The following is a 20185-nucleotide window of genomic DNA, read 5'->3' as shown; positions in this document are numbered from 1 at the left end:
GTGACTCGTAGAATCAATGTCAAGGTGCAGTGAAGCTGTTCTGGCCCAACACCTTAATACCACACTTTTCCTTCGATTTATCAACCGATCTGTGTGTGTTTCTGTGAGTTTCTTTAAAACCACAGCAGATAATTTATGCAAATGTAGAGGAAAGAAATAATTTAGGCATCTGCTTGGATTTCGTTTTAACTTGAATGTCACTTAGTAGAGAGCAAACCTTTGCCAAGTCCCAACTGTCCTCTTATATTCTGCACCAAATCCATCATGTTAGTGTTGACATAAGTGTAACACTAAGGAAGATGAATATAAACTCCTCACCTATAAATCCCTTCATGCCCTGGTCCCTCAGTGCCCCCCCACCACCCTCTGGACTCTCTCTCGGCAAAAGTCTGCAATACCTGCCCCATCCAAAACACTCTAGTTCACAGTAGTTTCTTTATCCCTGGCTAGCCTTTCACTTTTTTTTCTGTCCTTGGTTTGTGTTATTTTTATTCTCCTTCCCTTATTCTGTAAAGCGGCCATGGATACCTTGAAAGGCGCTAAGAATTTATTTTATTTTAAGTTATTTTTAGAATTATTATTATTTTCTCAGCTACACATAGTTATAGGTTTCTAGCCCCATTTGTTACCGTAGAATTGCTGATAGAATCCTACCCCCCATATGAAACCATATTTAAATCAGCTCGATCTCTATGTTTATTTGAATATGCACCTAAATATGCAACATTTTTCGTAATCAAGATTTTAAATAAAGCCCTGTCTCGCTGGGCTTTTTTAATGTTAACTTAAAGTTAATGGGTTATTTCTTGGCCCACACTTCCACTAAGTTATGTGAAAATCAGTTGAGTAGTTTTTACTTAATCCTGCAACAAACAAACAAACAAACAAACAGACAGGGGTCAGAACATAACCTTTTTCCAGAGAATCTGATGGAACATTTAGCCTTGGTTAACACTTAGAAGCTTTGTTTATTTATTTTTCTGTCTCTCTACATCAAGATGATTTTATTCGATAACTCAACGTTCCCTCGCTGTACTGTGACGGGGCAGGTTGCCATGGAAACCAATTGAGCACTCCACTTAAGTGTCCATTTCAGTCAATGCCGTCTACCGTGAATGTCATCTGCTATAGCTTTAATGCTTGTTTAAATAAATGACTCCTGAAACATCACATGCTGATGTTACACTGGCACTAAATTATATATGTATGATAACAAAAAGGATCATAAAACTTCATCATCTGTCCTTCATCTGAATGACTTTTTCTTTTTTTCACATATTGAAATTAATGAGCCGTAAATTTGACATTTATAACTTTGGCCCAAAATTCAAGTTTCATATACTTTTTTGGGGGGCGGTGTTCCAAAACTAATTTTTGAGATGATATTGCGTTTTTTGACGAATGGTTCACGGCCGTGCCCTTCATCCTCACTTTTGTGTCTTTAATCTGTTCTGTTAAATGACACAGCTCAGACTAAATTGAATGGCCTCATTTACGGAGCTTTATATAAAAAATTTGTGAGGAAAGCTTGTCTGACCCACTTGTCGGCTCCAAACACGACTGAAAAAACATTTTAGCATCTTTAAATCTATAGTTCAGATCATACGCTGTTTTAGGACTATATACATAGAAGATAGATGCATAGACTATATAACGATGGACGACATGGCGGCCTCTAAAAAGCCAAACCATCTTGATAAATATCTTAAGACCTCATACCATCATCTAACAATGAGATAAGATGTTGCCAGGATCGGTCCACTTTTGCTCAATTACACTTCAAAAGGGGAAGCCCTGAATATTTTATCATCAGAAACACTGGGGTCTATTTTTATCAACACAACTACTGCTGATGCGTGTAGGTATTCGGTATTAGACTTTAAAATCGTCTCATTTGCAAGCGCTCAGCAGGGAGCACCTTCCATTTGCTCACGTCCTGCCCCTGGGCCGCTGCAATTTCCACAGCCGATTTTTGGCCACACAAGTTTCTGCCTCTGGCCCCGACTCCCCCGCTATCACAGGAGCGGGAGCGGAGGGTGGATCTTTGGTCTGAGGTTTTAAGAGAGCCTTCCAAACCCAATCCATTCTGTCTACCATGCACAATTTCTCTGTTCAGCTCTGACAGCTCCCTTGACAGATTATCTTTCTCACTTTCCCTCTCAATTAAATTTACCATTTGCAGAGTAAATTTTTCTCGGGAGTGGGACACAGAGAAACTTTTGACACTCTTGGATGTTAAAAAATGATTCACTGATGACCTCCCTGTGCCCCCCCTCCCAGTGCTGTGCAGCCAAAGGAACCAAATTCTATCCAGCTCTAAGAAGTGTGTACAGTAAAACACCAAATCTGGCACATTTTTGGACTATTATTGAGGGACATTAATCAAACCTGTCCTGGTTGTCAGTTCTAATACAGATAATAATATATCCTACTTGTTTTCCAGGTAGTATTTCCGGTAAAGATGAAGTGAGACAAGAAAACAAGCGCTTTGCCGTCCTCTCTGTAGTTTGAGTGGTACCAACATGAAAGCAGCTTTTTATTTTAGCTTTAATTCTAAAACCTGTGGTTCTCATGAAGCGTTCACTTAGTCGTAAGTAACAGGTCTGCCTGAGCGAAGGTGGTATCAGCTGTTTGTGTTGTTAGGACAAACCTGCCTGAGTGGCTGAGCTGGAGGCGAATAAATTGAAGTGTTTTGTGAGTGGGAGCGTTTCATCCGATGCCAGAACCTTTTCTCTGCTTCTTCTCCTCGAGCCTCAGCTTGCCAACGTAATGCTGACCCGGCCTTTTTTTTTTATTTAAAATTTTTCTGAACGTCACGTCTGAAAGGAAATGAGTGATCACTTTGAAAAAAAGGGAAGTCGAGCAATGGGCCTCTGTGTGCAATGTTGTAGAGAATGAACAAGCCTTCAGATCAGTAGCTTTTTGAAACACTGCAGCAACATTAAAGTCTACTGAAGCCATTAGAGGTGAAGGTCACACACACCCACACACTGTTTTCACTGATTAGACTCTTCTCAGGACTGTGGGGGCGGACACACTGGGCTGGATTGACTTTCCTCTCACTTGACTTCTGCTGTTTTATTGAACCTATTAAGAAAATTCAGGGTTTTAGAATTGTAAGTATATGAAGTAAGGGTTGGAGCATAGCAGAGTTGTACGTTCACTTGGTGCAGCTTCATTATTATATAACATAATCAGCCAGTGTTTGGGGTGGACGACATGGATTCAATATTTTGTTAAGATGCATACAGTTTGATTAAAATAATATTAAGAGTTATATCTTTAAAATATTTTATAATTGTAAACCTTTAATTTAGGGTTTAATTTAAATGGGATTCAGACATTGAACCATGAGATTAATCGTATTTCCATAGTTTACACTTGTAAAATGGCTTTTCAAATCTTAGTCTTAATGCTGTGATATCTGATGGTACTCCATCCTTTATTCACGCATTGGATTTTTTTCCCAGAGCTTTCAGCCTCATGTCATGGCCTCCATGAGAAGATGAAGTACTCAGTCGTCATGAATCATCTCATTGACCGCTGAGCAGACTCAATCTGCCCCTGAAGGCCATGAGATGAGGCTGAAAGCGACCAAACACTGACAAAGTGATGTCGGAGTGAGAGTAAAATGTTATATTTAATATGACAACAGGACTGTATTTTATATCTATTACATTCTCTGGAAAATAACGCCAGAAATGGCTTAAATGGATAAAATGGATAAGAAATGTGTTTGGTTTTAGGGAAAAGAGCATTTACAGTGTAAATACCTGAGAAATCTATCTCACTTATCAATCAGGTATCAATCATTGTTTCTTGACATTGTTAGAGGCAGCTAAATCAATCTCTGCTGTCGTCGGAGTTCATCATCCTCGAACAGTTCCTATGGGTCAGTTACCAAATCTCTCCCCAGAATATCTGAGAAGTACTAGTGGGGGTTTGCAGAGCCTTTAATTACATTTTGGATGATTGCTCGTGGTTGGACACAGTCAACCAATCCGAGAAGCCTGATGAGTTTGTCTCTTTGTTTTCCTCCCTTTGTCTCCACAGCAAGCTTTTCACAGAGTTCATCCTAAAGGTTCCTCTGGGTCGCCTGGTGAAGCAGAAGCTTGACTGTCTGATCGACATTGTTCACAGTGATCTCTTCGCTCATCACGGTGAGAGAAAACACACACACACACACACACACACACACACACACACACACACACACACACACACACACACACACACACACACACACACACACACACACACACACAAACTGAACTCACTGCTCTTTGCCGCATGCACCTTCACTCACAGTGAATATAGGCAATCACACACGCCACCTGCCTCCCCGTGGCAGCCCGGTGTGAGCCCACAGTAAAGGTCACTTGTGAGGTGCTGTGGAAATCCCTCTTGTTATCTAAGAGAGTTAAGCATCCCCGCTGCAAAAATCACCTGGTCCTGTCTGTCAAAGGATATCAGTATTCCAATCTACCCAGTCTTCAAGTTTTGGCCCTTTCTTCCTTACTTGTTTTACAATTTATTCCCTTTTCCTTTGCCGTATGAATTTCTATTCTCCTTTCTCTTACCTTAGCTCACCCCAACAGCACTCCGCTGTCATGCACATTCACACCATGGTCAGGTTGCAGCAATGTCAAATATGAAGGGCAGGAATGTAGAGATAGTTAATGAGAGCCTGTACCTCCGGTTTCTGCAGCCAGGCTCGCCTGCGGCAAACTGCAGACAAGTCCCTGCCGCAGTGACGGTCCAGGGCCGAGCACTTTGCCAGAGGCAGCGGTCCTCCGAGGCCGTGTGAGGTCAGATTCAGAGACAAACACACCCGCAGTCACATAATGGCCTGTTGTAGTAAATTAAATGCAAAATTCCAAACCCCAGTGAAATATCCACAGTGATTTAATGTGGCTGGCTGGGAGAACACATGCCCCAGAGCGGCCGGACAAGGCAAAGGAGGTGGACAACAATTATCCACTTGCACGGTCGCTCTCTGCCTCCGTCATCAGCAGATGTTCAGTTCAGCATGAATGTACAGAAAACAAATGATGAAATGGAAAGTATACACAGTGTAATGGCATGTTTACCACATAGAATAATCTCTGATATTAAACACAACAAAGTGTAAATGTATCTGCCTTCAACTTAACGATCCTTTCAGACTTTAGCAACATAAAATGGTCTGATTGGTGTTTTGGCCAGTTTAGTGAGTAACTACTAAAGGGCAACGCTCAGTGTGTCGTCCTCCAGTCATTACTATTGATCTGTTGGTGTAATTGTGGACAAGCAGGCCTCCCCGATGCTTGTGAATGGATTTCTGATCAGCAGCAGGACTTGTTGCTGCGATGTAGACTCTCCATTAGTCTTTGAGGTGCATGTGTGTTTTCAAATAGTGTGAAACCAGTGATGGAGAATGCTTAAATGCATTTAACATCGCTACCAAGCTGAGCTCCACTTTGGAGATGTTTTATTCCCAAAAATGACAATTGCAATGAACAAATGAGTTAGCCAGGTGGTTTTCAGAGGAGACATACTACATTTTTTAAAGAATTTTCCTTTCCTGTGTAGATTTTCTTTTGTGTATGTAAAAGATCTGCCAAATTAAAAAGCCTAAAGACTTCATTTGAGGAAGCTCCTCTCTGCCAATGAAGCTCCTGAGACGCCTCTGAACATTAGAGCATGAAAACCTTCTCAGGTAATCACACAAATTAAATGCAAGAACCTCAATATGAGTACATGTCTCCTTTAAGACCCGTTTGGCCTGATTCACCATCATGTCTTCCTTTCAAGTTTAATCTTAAATTTGTTCAAGGTCCAAAGAAAAGTCTTTATCAGATTTGTGACATGTTCTTTATCAACAGCTGGTCCTTGACAGTACCCGTTGCCGACCAATACCATTCTGAAATATACTGGAATTCTGGGAGCAAATACATTTCCAGACAGAGCTATTTACCTTGATACTCCACCGTCAATATTGAGTTTCTTAGAAGTCTACACCTGCTCATCAACATGCATGGAATGTATTCTCTGATGAATGTGTTTTCTCTCCTGTAGACTGCACAATGATTAACATATTGGCACTTCCTGTGCAAAGGCATGCCCGAAAATAGTATTATCCAGTAACCAGATGGGCCTGTGTCTGTTGTAAATGACAACTTTAGAGAACAAGACCACATTCCTCTCCCCATGGGTTGCATCTATAAGTTGGAGTTTGAAAAGCTGTGTGTTGATTTTGATTGGTGTGAATGCGCAGTTCCCTGCTGCAGATGACGGCAAAATGATCTGAGAAGAGAGGGAAGTGTTTTTTCTTTTATTTCGGAGGATAAGCATTGTCTCACCTTCACCGTTGATGATATAAAAGGAGAGAGCGTGACAGATGCATAAATCACTTGCAAATGGGCTCATTGGAAGAGAACAAATATGTCAGCTGCTCTCAAAATCAGTGTAGCGGCTAAAATCTGTTTGCGCTGGAAGTTTGTGGAGAGCCCTCATGGCCTGGCTTGATAGTTCCAGTCTGCTTGTCCCGCTCCCACCCTGCAACTAGTGTGTGTGAGCGAAGTGAGAGTGCACATATGTACAGCATGTATGCACGTGCTCACATGTCCGTGTCCGTTTGTCCATCCTGTGTGTTTTGAAATTTGGAGGAGGCGCAAAGACAACGAGGACTGAGGCCCTGAAAACCAAGGCATTAAACTCTCCACACAGTGGTGCACAGCGTTTAGTAAAGACAGTTCTGTATTCATTTAGAAATTGTGGAGTATTTTCAGTTGTTCGGTCAGAGCATTCTATTTATGTTCTTAAGCAAAGTGACATGTTTGTGTTCAGCCTATACCAGGCAGACAAAGGTTATTGCCAAATTACCAAATAGATGCAATTCTGGTTCAAAGTGAAATATCTTGACAACAATTTCATCAAGATGAATCCTAATGACCTTGGTGACTCTGCAAGTTTTTGACAAAATGTCCAACCTTTAAGTTCCTGAAAGGATATTGGTTTGTTTTATATAGAATTTGCAGTGGATGATGATAGTCCTCAGAGTATAGATATTCTTTATGTTGATGACCTCCTTGTCCTTTGCAGTGGTACCACACAGAGGCCACAGTGTCAACCTATTACACAAGATACCTCAAAACTTAACAGAAAAGATTGCCATGACATTTGCTGTGCGGAATCCCACACACACTCTAACAGTGATAGTCTGCAATACATAACTGTGAAACAATAACTCAATGATTATTTTCCCTTTCGGATTTTTAAAAGGGATTCAAAAGGAGACGGTGGAGAGACGCGGCGGCGTCTCTCCACCTTGTTATTTGAAGAGTGCTGTTGTCCCTGTTGTCTGCCACAGTCTCACTTAGTGTCCTGCTCTTTCTACTCCTGTTCTCATCTTTTAAAGGTCCCGTACTTTGCTGATGTTTCATCTGAAGTTTAAGATGTATTCGTGGACTTAAGTACCCAAAACATATGGGACCTTCGATATCACATTAATATCAGTGCTTACTTTTCTGTTGGAGAAAGATTGCCAATGCATTGAAAGTTTTTTAATATTATAGAATTTTATTTAAAATTTGTTTCTCTCCTTTGCAGATTATTTATTAGTTTATTTTCATACGATAAGTCACATGTAGCACTGGATAGATAAGAGTAGTTTGACTGCTTTCCTCTCCATAAATCTACAAAATATCACTTGAGCCCCTAACCGTTAACCCCCACCTTTTAATTAAACCAGGCAAACTCCAGGTTTTTAAATGACACCCCAGCCCCCACCCCAGACACACACATATGCACAGTGCCACTAAGATTGGAATCAGAAGGTTTAATAAAAAATATGATAATTTTATGGCCGACTGCCTTAGGTTTACCGTTCATGAGAATACTCGGTGGCTTATCACCTCTGTCCCTCCATGTCCAATCGCCAACCAAATTCTCCACCCTCTACGCGTGGAAACTCACTGTTTGATGTTTCCATCATCATCGGCAAAACTCTCAGGTCTGGTTTGGTTGCTTTATTGTGTAGAGTTAATTAAATTGTAACTGTTTCTTTTTTTTTTTTGCTTTAATCTTCTATTTTAGGCTCAAATAAATGATGATTTAATATATGTAAACTGCTTTATTGTTCATGCTTGAACTTCTCAACATTACAAGGTTTGATTTCCACACCAGTGTTGCCCTCTGCAGCAGTGATAGATAAGGTGCTTTGAATAATGACACCATGACAGTGGATATTATTGGAGCAGAGGTGGGTTTGGTCTATTTTGGTTAAATTCTTCGTGCTGATACTGAGTATGCAATTAGCTGTAGTGTCAGGTCAGTAGGTGGTTTGATAATTATAATTATTTTACCTCCATGATATTTAAATGGCTCCGGGTGACATTTGCATGTTCTACTCGTGTCTGTGTGGGTTTCCTCCAGTTACTCCGGCCTCCTCTGGCTTTATTGCAGAATCTTAATTGATCGTAGGTGTGAATGTGAGTTTGAATGGCGGTTTGTTTCTGTATGTTGCCCCTGTAGCCTGGCGACCTGTCCAGGGTGTAGCCCCGCCTCTCGCCCAATGTCAGCTGGGATTGGCTCCAGCTCCCCCAGTGACCCTCAAGAGGATAAGCAGTGGAGACAATGGATGGATGGATACTTCAAAGGAGTTTTATTTGATGGCTTTGTTTGATTATTGTCACACTGTTGTACTTTAATTTCTCTGAGGGATTTTTTTGAGCCTTTTCCAATGTTGTTTTAATAAACTCTTTACATTGTTTTAATTTAATCCTCTGAGCTGTGAGGAAGCCATTAACAAGATGCGCGCGTCTGCAGCTTCGCCGTGTCGAGCATATGCTGCACTGCCTCCTGCGATCGCTCATCTGCTCCTACGTGTCGGGCGGCATCTTGAACGCGTGTTCTCTTTTCTGTCGTCCCTGCAGATTGCCGAGAGATCCTCCTGCCACTGATGACAGAGCAGCTGAAGTTCCACCTGGAGAAGCGGGAGGAACCGAAGGCTTGCTGCCAGCTGCTCAGTGACATCCTGGAGGTGCTCTACAGGAAGGATGTGGTGAGGAACACAGCTCTTACAGCTTCATGTACTTTTATCTCCCTCGGGGATAAACAGCAGCACAACAAGGGAATCCAGCCAAACAATGACAGAGGAGCCAGTTTTGACAGTTTTTTTTACTAAGTAGTCATTAATCACTTATTTATTTCATTGCCCTTCTCAGCGTGTTTGTTTGTTGAAGCCTAAAGTTGTCTGTGCTCAGTGATCCAATGCTCAGCGGGGGAGAGGCCATCTTGAACAGTATGAACGTCCTCTGTGTTTTAGACCTACAAAAGCGTATAACAATGTGGTCTGAATAATAATAATGTGCAGTCATTAAAGTCAGTCACAAAGTCGATAATGTCTTCAACCATTCAAATCGAATACATTGTTTACTATCAATCCATTGTGTTAAAGTTATTAAATTAATTTATGAAATAGTTTTGTTTTTAAAGCCATAGAAAAATAGCCAAAAACAAGTTCCTACATCCCAGGTTGACGTCTTAAAATTGGTTGTTTTATATGAGCAAAATGACGAATCTCGCGCAAATACCACTTCCCGTGTGTGCGCGTGTCGTCCTCCAGCATGTCCTGATTCCTGATGTCCTCCCTCCGGCCCTCTTAGACTCCCCTCACCATTGATCACCACAGCCTTGTATCCCACTCCTCATCAGGGATTATACACCTGTTCCCGTTTGCTCTGGTTCTAACACTCTGCGTCTCTCGTGTTGCTGCTTCCTCTCACTGCCTTGCCCTCTCTTACACATCTGTTTGCCTCTACAAACCTTCTTAGACTTAAATGTGCCTGTAGAGAAAAAAATAACATCGGGACTTTTTCTTTGTGCGCTGGCGTTTGCATGGGGATTTGAGACAGCCCTGTACAATCTGGGAATAATGTGTGTTTTCTCAAAAGACGTGCGTCACACTGGCTGGGCTGAAAGGCAATATCTGAAACTTTCAGATAGTTTATACTCCCCCGGAGACTGTGTGAATCTTTTGGTGTCAGTGTATGTGCACAGACTTGCATGCATGATTTCTTCAAAAAGGAGCTGTGTGAATTATTGAAAGTTTAGGTTGATTCGGCAGAGCTCGGTCTGCTCCGAGGATTTTTCTCCCCACAGGTAGAGACAGTAAGAAACAGCCCCTCAGCTCACTCAGACTAATAAGCAACTGAAAGTACTGACGACGGTGCTGATGTCCCCGGGGTGTGTTCCCTCCCAGAAGCTGGGATTTGCAGAGTCTGAATCGTTTTGACCGCATCAGTCATATTTGGCAGGACTCTCAGGACAAAATGTTTTCAAATTAATACTTTCAGCTTCAAGTTTATGAAAATTAAATAGATTTATTAACATCTTTCACATCAGTTGGTGAGGGCAAGCAGATTCATTTATTTGTGTGTTTATTCAAAAAGCAGCTAAGTCACAGTTTCTTAAATCAGTTTGTGGTTTAATCTAAAACTATGAGATAAATACATGTTTTTAGTCGTCATCAATGACTTTCTGGTTTCCTTCTTCCTTTGGTAATGTACTTGTCTATTTGTGCAGATATTTTTGCCGAATGTTCATGAGTCACTGTCTGTCTGAATCAATAGCAGCTTCAGAATCAAGGTTTCAAGGTTCTATTTAAATTTACAATGACATTCAATAATCATTCATTCAAATTCTATTGCGAAGCAGATGGAGCCACTAATATTTTGAGTGAGAAGTATCTTGAAGTACTTTTAGAAGTACTTAGCATTTTGTCGAATCTCTCCTACGTTTGTGTGTTGATACGCATGTTGTTGTCTTTGCAGGGTCCGACCCAGTGGCACGTGCAGATCATCATGGAGAAGCTGCTCCGGACAGTTAACAGGACAGTTATTTCCATGGGCCGCGACTCCCCTCACATCGTAAGTCTGTTTTCTCTAACTGTTATTTTCCATATGCCCGACAACCGACATCTGTTGTACTTCTACTTTTACTTGTACACATGTACTCATGTTCTCTCACATTCAAATTTAGAGGCTCGTGTACGACAACGAGCGTACCTCCCACAGGCTCGGAGCAACTTCAGTTCAGCTTCATTCCAAAGCTCTCATTAAAGACAAACTACCTCGGCACAACACTTTCACACAAGCGCATTTTAAGAGAAGCTTTGATCTGCTCACATCTTCCTGCTGTCACCGGTGTGTCAGCCTGTGTGTGTTTTTGCTGTTTCGTCATTTCTCTTTTGAGCTTGTGTGTTTACTCGTTTATGAACCTTTCTGATGTTCTGTGCTGTATTCTAATCACGCTTTCACCCCGTCTTCCCCCCCCTTCGCCATTAGCATCCTTCTCCCAATCACACTCGCTCCGCTCGAGCGGGGTAGCAATTAATGCACTTATCAGTCATCGTATAAGTACGCTGTTTGCCTCATGTGCATCGCAAAGCCTTCATCCATTTTCCAAATGCAGTCCCGTGGACATTAACCTCTGGATTCTTTGACTTCCTGTTGCCTCCTGTTGCTGTTGTGTATGTGATGGGAAAGTGAAACTTCAGTAGAGAACATATAGGACAGATACATCCAGATAAATGACGAGAGAGACATTTGTTCTGAATTTCAAGTACACGGGGGGAGTTGTATGATACTGACTGATTGATACTCTCACCAGTTGACGCAGCATCCTTTCTTCTCCCATGTCAGGTCATTTATAATATTTTGCACGCCAAACACCCTGCCTCCGTCTGGGCAGCTGCAGGAAACGGCTTCACCTGTATAAACGGAAGCTTCTCTGCCTGAACCGCCAGTCGCTGAGCCGCACCAGGCAGCAATTAAATAAAGCCAGAGTTAACACACACTAATCATCCCGTGTTTGTTTGCGAGCGTTTGTTTGTTATGTCACAGTACTGTAATACTTCTGCAGCACTCATCCGCTGTCTCCCGTGTCCTCTCCTACACTCTTCCTCCTCCTCTTCCTCCTCCTCCTCCTCCTCTCTCACGTACTCTCTAAGTTGCAGTAAAGTGATTCTGGAGCTGCTCTCTCGCATTACAGCGAAGCCGATCCCATTGATGGGTAACCCTCTGTTGTGTAGAATATTGCCAGTGTGCATCACACTGATTAATAAAAAGCTAATGAAGCTGTGAGTTGGGGCGAGCCATCCCTGCTGCTCCTTTTTCTCTCGGCCAGCTTCCTGGAGGGATACAGACTCCCACTTACTCTCCCTCTCTGGCTCTCAAGTTGTTGTTGTGAGTTGTTATGCCAGTGATGCAAATCTTGCATGGTCCAGAGAGAATGTTTTTTACGAGTTGGTGTTAAAGACATAGTTCGAACTTCGGAGCAGCTGCCTCACCTGATCCTGCCATTCCCCCAACCCTGTTATTTTCACTGCTGTGGGGTTCCTCTGATCTCATATTTCAGATATGGAACTTGCCAGCCACTTAGTCTAAAAGCCCATCGACGCTCATGAAGGCTGCACTGCTACGTCTCCTCGCCGCTGTATTATATTAAGTGCATCCATTCCGGCTGTCCCCCTTGGTGCAGGTGAAATAGCGTTCCCGGCTTCCAGCTGTGGCCGCTGAATGGAACCACGGCAGAGCAGGTGCCTTTCTGGTTAATGAAACTGCTCTACCCATGACCTCCAGTGGCCCGTGCTGAAACCATCTACTTTGTATACTGTACATGTGCTGCTGCCCTCTGCCTCACTTTGCCACACTATACAGTATACAGCTCGCTTTAATTGTCCCCGCTGACCCCTGCCTCTCTTGTCAGCTGCTGTCTCCTTAGCTCGGTAGCCACTGCACTTGACTGCCTTGACATTTCTAAGTACCTGCATAATATTCAGCATCAGCGTGCAGCGTCCCTTCAAACGGAGTGAGTTAGAGGTCACATCAAAGCCTCGACTTTCTGAGAGCACCGTGGCTCTTTAACTCCAACACTATCCATATTATAGGGCTCCAGACGGAAGATGCATTTGAAGCAGGTCCCGCAATCATTATTTAATGATCAGTAAGGTTGGTGTGAATTTTTAACGGCGACGAGACCCAGTTTGTGCTGCGAGACGAGTCGTAGCCGTCTAATCAGAGGACTGTTGTTTCCGCCTCATGGTAACTGCTGCCTACTCTGCAGGCGGATTGCACGCTGCAGCTCACACAACACGGCCGCCATCCACACACCTTGTTCTTCTGAGTGGCATTCTCTTACATTCAGATTTATGCATTAATGTTGTACTCTGCCTCTCTCTCTCTCTCTCTCTCTCTCTCTCTCTCTCTCTCTCTCTCTCTCTTTCTTCCCTGTCCCACCTGCTCCCCTGGTGGCGGTGGACGCAGAATGATGATGAGAATGGTTTCATTGCCGGCTTTGGTGGGGGTGGGGGGGGGGGGTGTGGCAGTTTTTGTTGTGTGTTGTCACTGCAGTGCTGCGCTAGTTAGCGACTTAGACGCACATGCCGCACATCTGCATCGTCGGACATCCTAGCGGGCTGCAGCTTTGTATTCATGTCCACCCTCACTCAGGTTGAGACGAGTCCTTGTGAATACATTTACATTAGGAGAGGAGCAGAAACATTTTCACCGGTCCCTGCTGAAATCGCCAAGTTCTACCGTTATGCTGTTGAATTATTATTTTTTCCTCGAGTATAAACTTCCAGATGAGCCCTGCAGATAAACACGGATTGGAAGCTGCGGCCGGAAGAAGCTGCACGTTTGACAAATCCAAGAAAACCCATTGAAACAACCCTTTACGTTCGTCTTAGCCTGTTATGTTAGCCCTACTGAGGTCTGATTGTTAGTTATGTACTGACACGTAAAAATGTATAAATAACCAACAGACCTGAAGCGAAATCGGATACTTTGCTCGACAGCTTCACCTCAACGTTGACTAAATGACTCGTTAAACTTTTAATAGCCGCTGTTTTAAAGACAAACTGGTGAGAGTTTGCTGTTATGTTCTTCACAGTCGTCCTGCTCAAAGTCCTGCAATGTGCAGAAGAAATGGGGGGGAAAGCTGCAGTGGAAGGACTCTGGATTATTGATTGACAGTATGGGGCTGACCGGCTATAGGGGCTACAGCATTTCCTTTGCTGCATGCACTTACTGACCAACCACAGTATAAATAGCAGCACAGCCACGTCAGACATTTAATCAGACGGGATTCTTCTCCTTTATCTTCCTGTATCACTCTCTTTATCTCTCTGTCTTAATATCTTTCTGTCCAAATATTTCACACAACTAAGTACATCCTCGCCTCTCTCTCTCTCTCTCTCTCTCTCTCTCTCCCCCACTGGCCAGACAGCTGCAGAGCTCATACAGAAAAGAAGCATAGTGGGATATGGCACTGCATCATAATTCCTCAAACATTCACTCATCACTCACTCATGCACCTCTCCTCGCCTCCCCTGTGCTCAAAACTTTGACTGAGAGTTCCCCTGGGGTTATTGACCCTGTGACGACTCGTGTCAAACGTGTGCTCACTTTGTGTAAACGACCAGGTCTTGCACGCTGATTCGCGTCACCTTGAAATAACAGTGGACAGCTCTAAATGGGTATCAGAGAGCGAGATGCAGAGCTGCACTGGGCATCTTGTTTGTGCCCTTGGTGGTGTGCTGTAAACAGGGGGAGGGGAGCCCTGTGGAGATGGCCCCTCTGTGGGTGAGAGGAGGAGGAGGAGAAGGGGGAGGGCGGCAGCACTGGCCCCTCGAGCAACACTGGCTCCAGGAGCTTCGTGCATCTGTGTGAGGATGACTCTGCACCTCTTGGGCATTTGTCCCCAGTTTACCTTATGACCTCGCCTCATTGCTGGTCTGCACCAACATCAGGCTGCTGCATTTTACCCACACACCAATGCATGGACACGCCTGAAGCGAGGAGGGAAAAAGCCAGATCCGTCAGCCTTGGATCAGGAGCAGGTTCTAAGGCAGTTTTTCTTTTTGCACCAGAAGCCTTTTTGCTGCTTATCCCCTGGTTGTATTCATGTTGTGCCATTTGACAACATAAAAGACATTTGAATTTCCGTGTATCTTCAACCTTGAAATGTGCAGCGTTGATTGTTTTCCATACAGAACTTGCGAACTGTGTGCCCTATGTGAAATCCTAAATTAGTTTCTACAAGGTTGGTTCCTCCTAATTAAAAAATAACATATTTCACTTACCCCTCGTCAGCCATGCAGATAGTTTGGTTCTGTTTGCCCAGGGTGTGAGATATGTGTCTCTGAGTTTTTGCTTGCAAAAGCAATTCAATAGAAGTAAGTGAAATTTTGTTTGAAGTAATGGATACAACATAATTTAAATCGATATTTAAACTAGTTCTACTATACTTAAACAGATGTACATTCACAATGAACAAACCCTTTAATTGAGCTGCTTTCTGACATATACTTAACTCTGGATAATCTCCTGAAATTCCCTGGAAGGGCTATAGGTGAGACTGCAAATGTCCGAGTTGCTGCGGACACAGTTTCTCCAACCGTGCCGCGAGTAATAACTCTGGATAATGTCCAAATGAGCTTATGTGAGAAAACAGCCGGAGATCCTCCTGAGGAGTTATCACGAGCAAGTCGTTGATGAAGTTTCTAACACGCGATGGACGCAAGACTGAAAAAACTAAAAGAAAATAAATCGCTCAGGATGAAAAAGCGTATGTATGTAAAAGACACCGACAAAGATGTCAAGAGAGCTTTTGGTGATAAGAGCCGGTGTCGATGTGCTGTAAACATGTGATCTCCACCATGGAATTTACACGTTGCGGTCTGCCACTGCCTGCTGCGCCACCCTTCAGCTGAACACTCCAGAGATTTCTTGGTTGTGAATGCTTGTAAATACGTGAAAAGCCAACTACGTCCCCATCGTCCGGACGTTCTCCGGAGTTCAGATAGTCGGATGGAAACAACATCTATGCAACCATTCTGCAAAGGACACTCAGTCTACTTCGTGCTTTGAGAGCTCTGTAGATGTCTTGTTTTTATTTTTCACATTTTGCATATTAAATATCTTTATCATTTTTTTTTTCTTCTTTAAAAAAACAGTATAAAATACACAGTATTGCACATAATAAATCAATTGCACTTCTTTAAGGTACAGATAAACATCTACTTCTCTCTCGATGCTACAGTATTAACTACCGAAAGAAACGGACCTGGCATGTACAAGAGTGGAGGTGTGAATCACATGGAGCCAACAACAGAAAGCAGCATGTTGCAGTTTGTGAAGGTCAAACGAGTGATATCTAGTAGATTGCCAGGTATTGTTGTGACAGTAGATAAAGATGCTTTTGTTTTACGCCCTTGAAACCACTTTGGCAAATAATCCTGTCTTTTGGGGCAGTGTTCTTGGCTTTGAGAGCGACGTGGGTTTTATTCTCCTCCAGGCGCTGTTAGCTTAATGTTGTTTCTTTCAGATATTGGCTGCTCTCCCACTCATTAAAAATGGTTTTAGCCCTATTTGATGCTAAAGAATATATATTCATACATTTATATATCAATGCAAATATTATTTTGGCTGTACATAGTCTTTGAACCCTGTTCGGAGTTACGATACAAGATTTAAATTTACAGTCGAATAGATGGGAAGCGACGAGCAGGAGCTGGTAATTAAAAATGAACATTTGAGGGAAAAAAAGGAAAATAACCTTTTGCCATTCTCTTTAAAAATTGTTCTTGAAAAGCTAGAAAAGGTTTCTGCAAAATCTGAAGGTCGTAAAAAGCATGCAAGGCTCACACGCCTGCCACCCTGCACTGTAGAAGCCCTGGTTGTGATCAGAAGTGGCACATTCAGTCTCTCTGGCTTGGTTTCAGCAGCTGTCATGGTAGCTGACGCAAGGTACTGCAGCAATACAATCACAGCTATCATCTCGAACCCCTCGCATGTGCTATGAACCACTGTCATTTGTTATAATACTTGGTTTCAATACTGGAGCAATAAAGGATCGATAAAAGTTTTTTTTCTGTGTGGAAGGCATGGAGTTTAACTGCTCTTCCCTTTAGGGTTTTAATGACCATATGCACCGTGTAGTTAGTAATAAATAAGTTTGATGTATGAAATAAATTAATTTACCTCTTTTGCGCTGTAGCTTTACTTTTTTTTCTTTTTAAATGCACAGCCCCCTTTGTCGCAGCTCAAATAAATATATTCCACTAAACCTTAAAGTGAATGTATATAGATATATATTTATATAGAAAAAAGTACATTGACGTCTAACTTTGCAAATGTTATTAAGAAAATAAGTGTTATTTATTCATTCTCTGCTTCAAAGTCAGTTCAAGGAGACATTTTAGCAATTGATAGAAAGGTGATCGAAGTACTACTGATAAACTTCTTCTCTCTCCTTTACATCTCTTCGTCAGATACGACCAAAGTCTTCAATCTGTCACAGTTAGTAGTTGATCTACATGTATGATGAGTTCAATACTCAAAATAGTTCTATTTAATTATTCTGGAGAAAATGTATCCTGAACAGTGTTAATTGTGCTTATGCAGTTGTTGTAGTTTTCAGAACATTGCGGTCGGACCGGCAGCCTCTCCTGGAGGCTGGCAAGAAAAGTCCCAACTGGCGAATAGAAACGTGACGATCACTGAACCAGTGCCGTAGAACAGGGGCCCAGTGGACGTCTTCTAGAAAAATATATGCAAATAGACAGACGGAAATCAAATTCATCTTCTCACCTTGCTGATCTCCAAATATGTTGCCCGGGTGTAATTTCACACCCCGCTTGAAGAAAATTAGTTCAAAATAACTCAGAATCCATTTTTGGTATGCGTGTCATTTAGAATTTTCCACGGAATCCACCCGTTACGCATCCCGTCGTCTCTGAGAGGCGGTTCAGTATCCAGTGATGGAGCTCTCCTTTAATACTGGTTAATAAGTCTAGAAAAAGCCAAGGAGATGTGATTCAAAAACGGAGGATGATGAATAAACCAAACAAATATGGACGACCGTCGGGGTGCAGTAATCCTGTGTGTCTGCATCAGGGGGGGGAGGAGACGGTTCTGTGTTCTCACAGGAACCAAAGTTTCCAGCGAGCGTGCTTCTTGGAGTCAGCTTTGGACTTGCGTTTCGGGGTGGAGGTGAAGGCCTCCTGGGGGTAAGGCAGGGGGGCGAAATGGCCGTCGTCCGTGGGGCAAAGCCTCTTCATCAGCGGCTGCAGCTTGTCCTCCTGCTGTTTGAAGTCCAGCTCCACACTACCTCGAAGAAGCAGAGACACACAACAAGTTCAGGCACCACCTTATTGTCATGTTTAATGAAAGACACATTTTTTAAAATCTTATTTTAATAGACATCCTACTTATTTTACTAATTTTCCACTGATTGTGTTATTTCCCAGTGGATGCTTGCTTTTAATTCAACCCCCTTTTAGTCACATTAAAGCCCACCCAGTAATAATAACCCATAACATTTTCAGTGAGACTTTTATTTTGAAACATTTGCAGAATTGATTAGAATGAATGGATCAGTGAGTAATAATAGTATTTCTCTTAGCAATAGAATGGTGGGTGCCTCATGACTGTGATTATTCTGATTGAATAAATTTGGTGTGAATAATGCTGAATTTATCACATCACTCTGATAGTTAAGGTTCCACTTATTTCCTTATTTTATATTTTCAACAGTGCGTTTTTCTTAGCTAACCTTCTCTTTGAACAGGCCGTTGTTTGAATGCTCAGTTACACGTCACCATGTCCATTCTTCCCTCATGGACACTGAATACACTCAGGCTTCTCTCCCCTTCATGCTTTTTTTTTTTATCTTGACATGTTTTGACTGCCACATTCTCCCTATAACCACACTAAGAGTCTACGTCGCGCCTTGTTCTCACTTGACCCCCACACAAGCATCTGTCACAGCACTGCTCATCCTGCTGAAACGACCTAGATATCTTGCTCACTTCAATCCTTATTTCCCAGGGAAATTTCCCACTGTGTTTTGCCTGCATCTGGCTGCCCACTTTGTGTTATATTTCATAAAGCAAAAGGGAATCCCATCACTGGAGATGATTGCTTGCTTTGCCTGGGCATTGATTTGAACCCGTTTTCTTTTTCAGATTTCAGTTTGCAATTTGTGGAATTCTTTGTGCACACACGCTCACACAGTCTTTCCCCAGGGTGCGAGCGGATCTATCTCGACCAGCCATCATTGTAATCCCACGCCCGCGCACATCTGACTACTAGCTGCTGCTGAGTGAAACTCAGATTACAGCCTCAGCTGTGGTTAAGTGTAGAGGGACTTTAATCTGCTAAAGCTTTCTCCAGCCACCAACCTCTGAGTCTGGTGGGGGGGCATTGTGATGGGCAGACTTGCATAATGGCATCAGGAGGATCCTCCTCATGAAAAGTGCAGCTTGCCTGCTTAGACGCTGTCTTTCACCACTGTGAGAGATTATGCAGTGTCAAGGTGAGCTCAGCAGTCGACTGCCTGCGCTGATTGAAATGCAAAGCACGTGTAATGATTGTTTTTAAAGAGCGAGTGGGTCTTTTTTATTTATTTTTTAACCACAAATACACCAGATAGAATCCCTTTTTAAACAGGCGACTGGATGTTGATAATGATTAGTATTCCAGGTGAGCTGCAGACACAGATAATTCTGTCTGTTGCATCTCAGCGCAGCCAAATCACAATTTGCAGGAGCTGGGACGGTCTCCAGTACGGTGTCGCAGTAAAATGTGACACTTTAATGCAGGTGGTGGTTTTGGCATTAATTAGAGCAGAACAGACGTCGATTCGGGCGTTTGACAGTGACTCAAGTAAATGTTGGGTGCTGAACCAGACACTCAGCACTTTGCATTAGTTCGACTCAGGCCAAGAACACTGCAGCTATTAGCAATAAATCAGCGGCTGTTAATTACGCTGGTATAAATCCACTTCAGTTTGTGTAAAGTCAGGGTTTGTGTGTGTGCTCGCACTTTTGTCTGCATGTGGAAAAATGTGTGTGTGTTTGTGTCAGTGGGATTGTTTCTCTGTCTCTCTATAACTACAATGCATTTTGAGGTTCACTTAAAGTGTTTTAATTATAAAATGTTCTTAATGTCAGTGATGCGTGAAAGTATTGAATCAATTATTAAAAATCGGGATCTCAGTTCACACCCAAATGCAATCTCATTTCTCATCGACAATTATACTGCATTTGAAGCAAGGACTTTGAAAAAAGGTTCCAGTTCTGTGATGTGAAAGATTTTTGGATTCCGACAAGACAATGAAAGTCAAAACCACATGAAAA

At 42.6% G+C, this 20185-nt stretch overlaps 2 protein-coding genes across 7 annotated transcripts in view; one reads left to right on the top strand and one right to left on the bottom strand.

The window, feature by feature from the left end:
* Positions 1 to 20185, top strand: part of dock1 (dedicator of cytokinesis 1) — a 170973-nt gene that overhangs the window by 58155 nt on the left and 92633 nt on the right. For all 6 annotated transcript variants that reach the window (XM_035145037.1, XM_035145036.1, XM_035145033.1 and 3 more), the window contains 3 exons: positions 4054 to 4160; positions 8916 to 9043; positions 10815 to 10910. In XM_035145037.1, the coding sequence (XP_035000928.1) occupies positions 4054 to 4160; positions 8916 to 9043; positions 10815 to 10910 (331 nt within the window). The remainder of the gene's footprint in view (positions 1 to 4053; positions 4161 to 8915; positions 9044 to 10814; positions 10911 to 20185) is intronic.
* Positions 17181 to 20185, bottom strand: part of LOC118100205 (inhibitory synaptic factor 2A) — a 29325-nt gene continuing 26320 nt past the window's right edge. Inside the window, exon 4 of the mRNA XM_035145039.2 lies at positions 17181 to 18152. Within this exon, the coding sequence (XP_035000930.1) occupies positions 17969 to 18152 (184 nt within the window). The 3' untranslated portion in view covers positions 17181 to 17968. The remainder of the gene's footprint in view (positions 18153 to 20185) is intronic.

Source organism: Hippoglossus stenolepis, chromosome 21 (assembly GCF_022539355.2).
Source record: "Hippoglossus stenolepis isolate QCI-W04-F060 chromosome 21, HSTE1.2, whole genome shotgun sequence".
NCBI classification, from domain to species: Eukaryota; Metazoa; Chordata; class Actinopteri; order Pleuronectiformes; family Pleuronectidae; genus Hippoglossus; species Hippoglossus stenolepis.
This window is presented reverse-complemented; position numbering and strand designations above follow the sequence as displayed.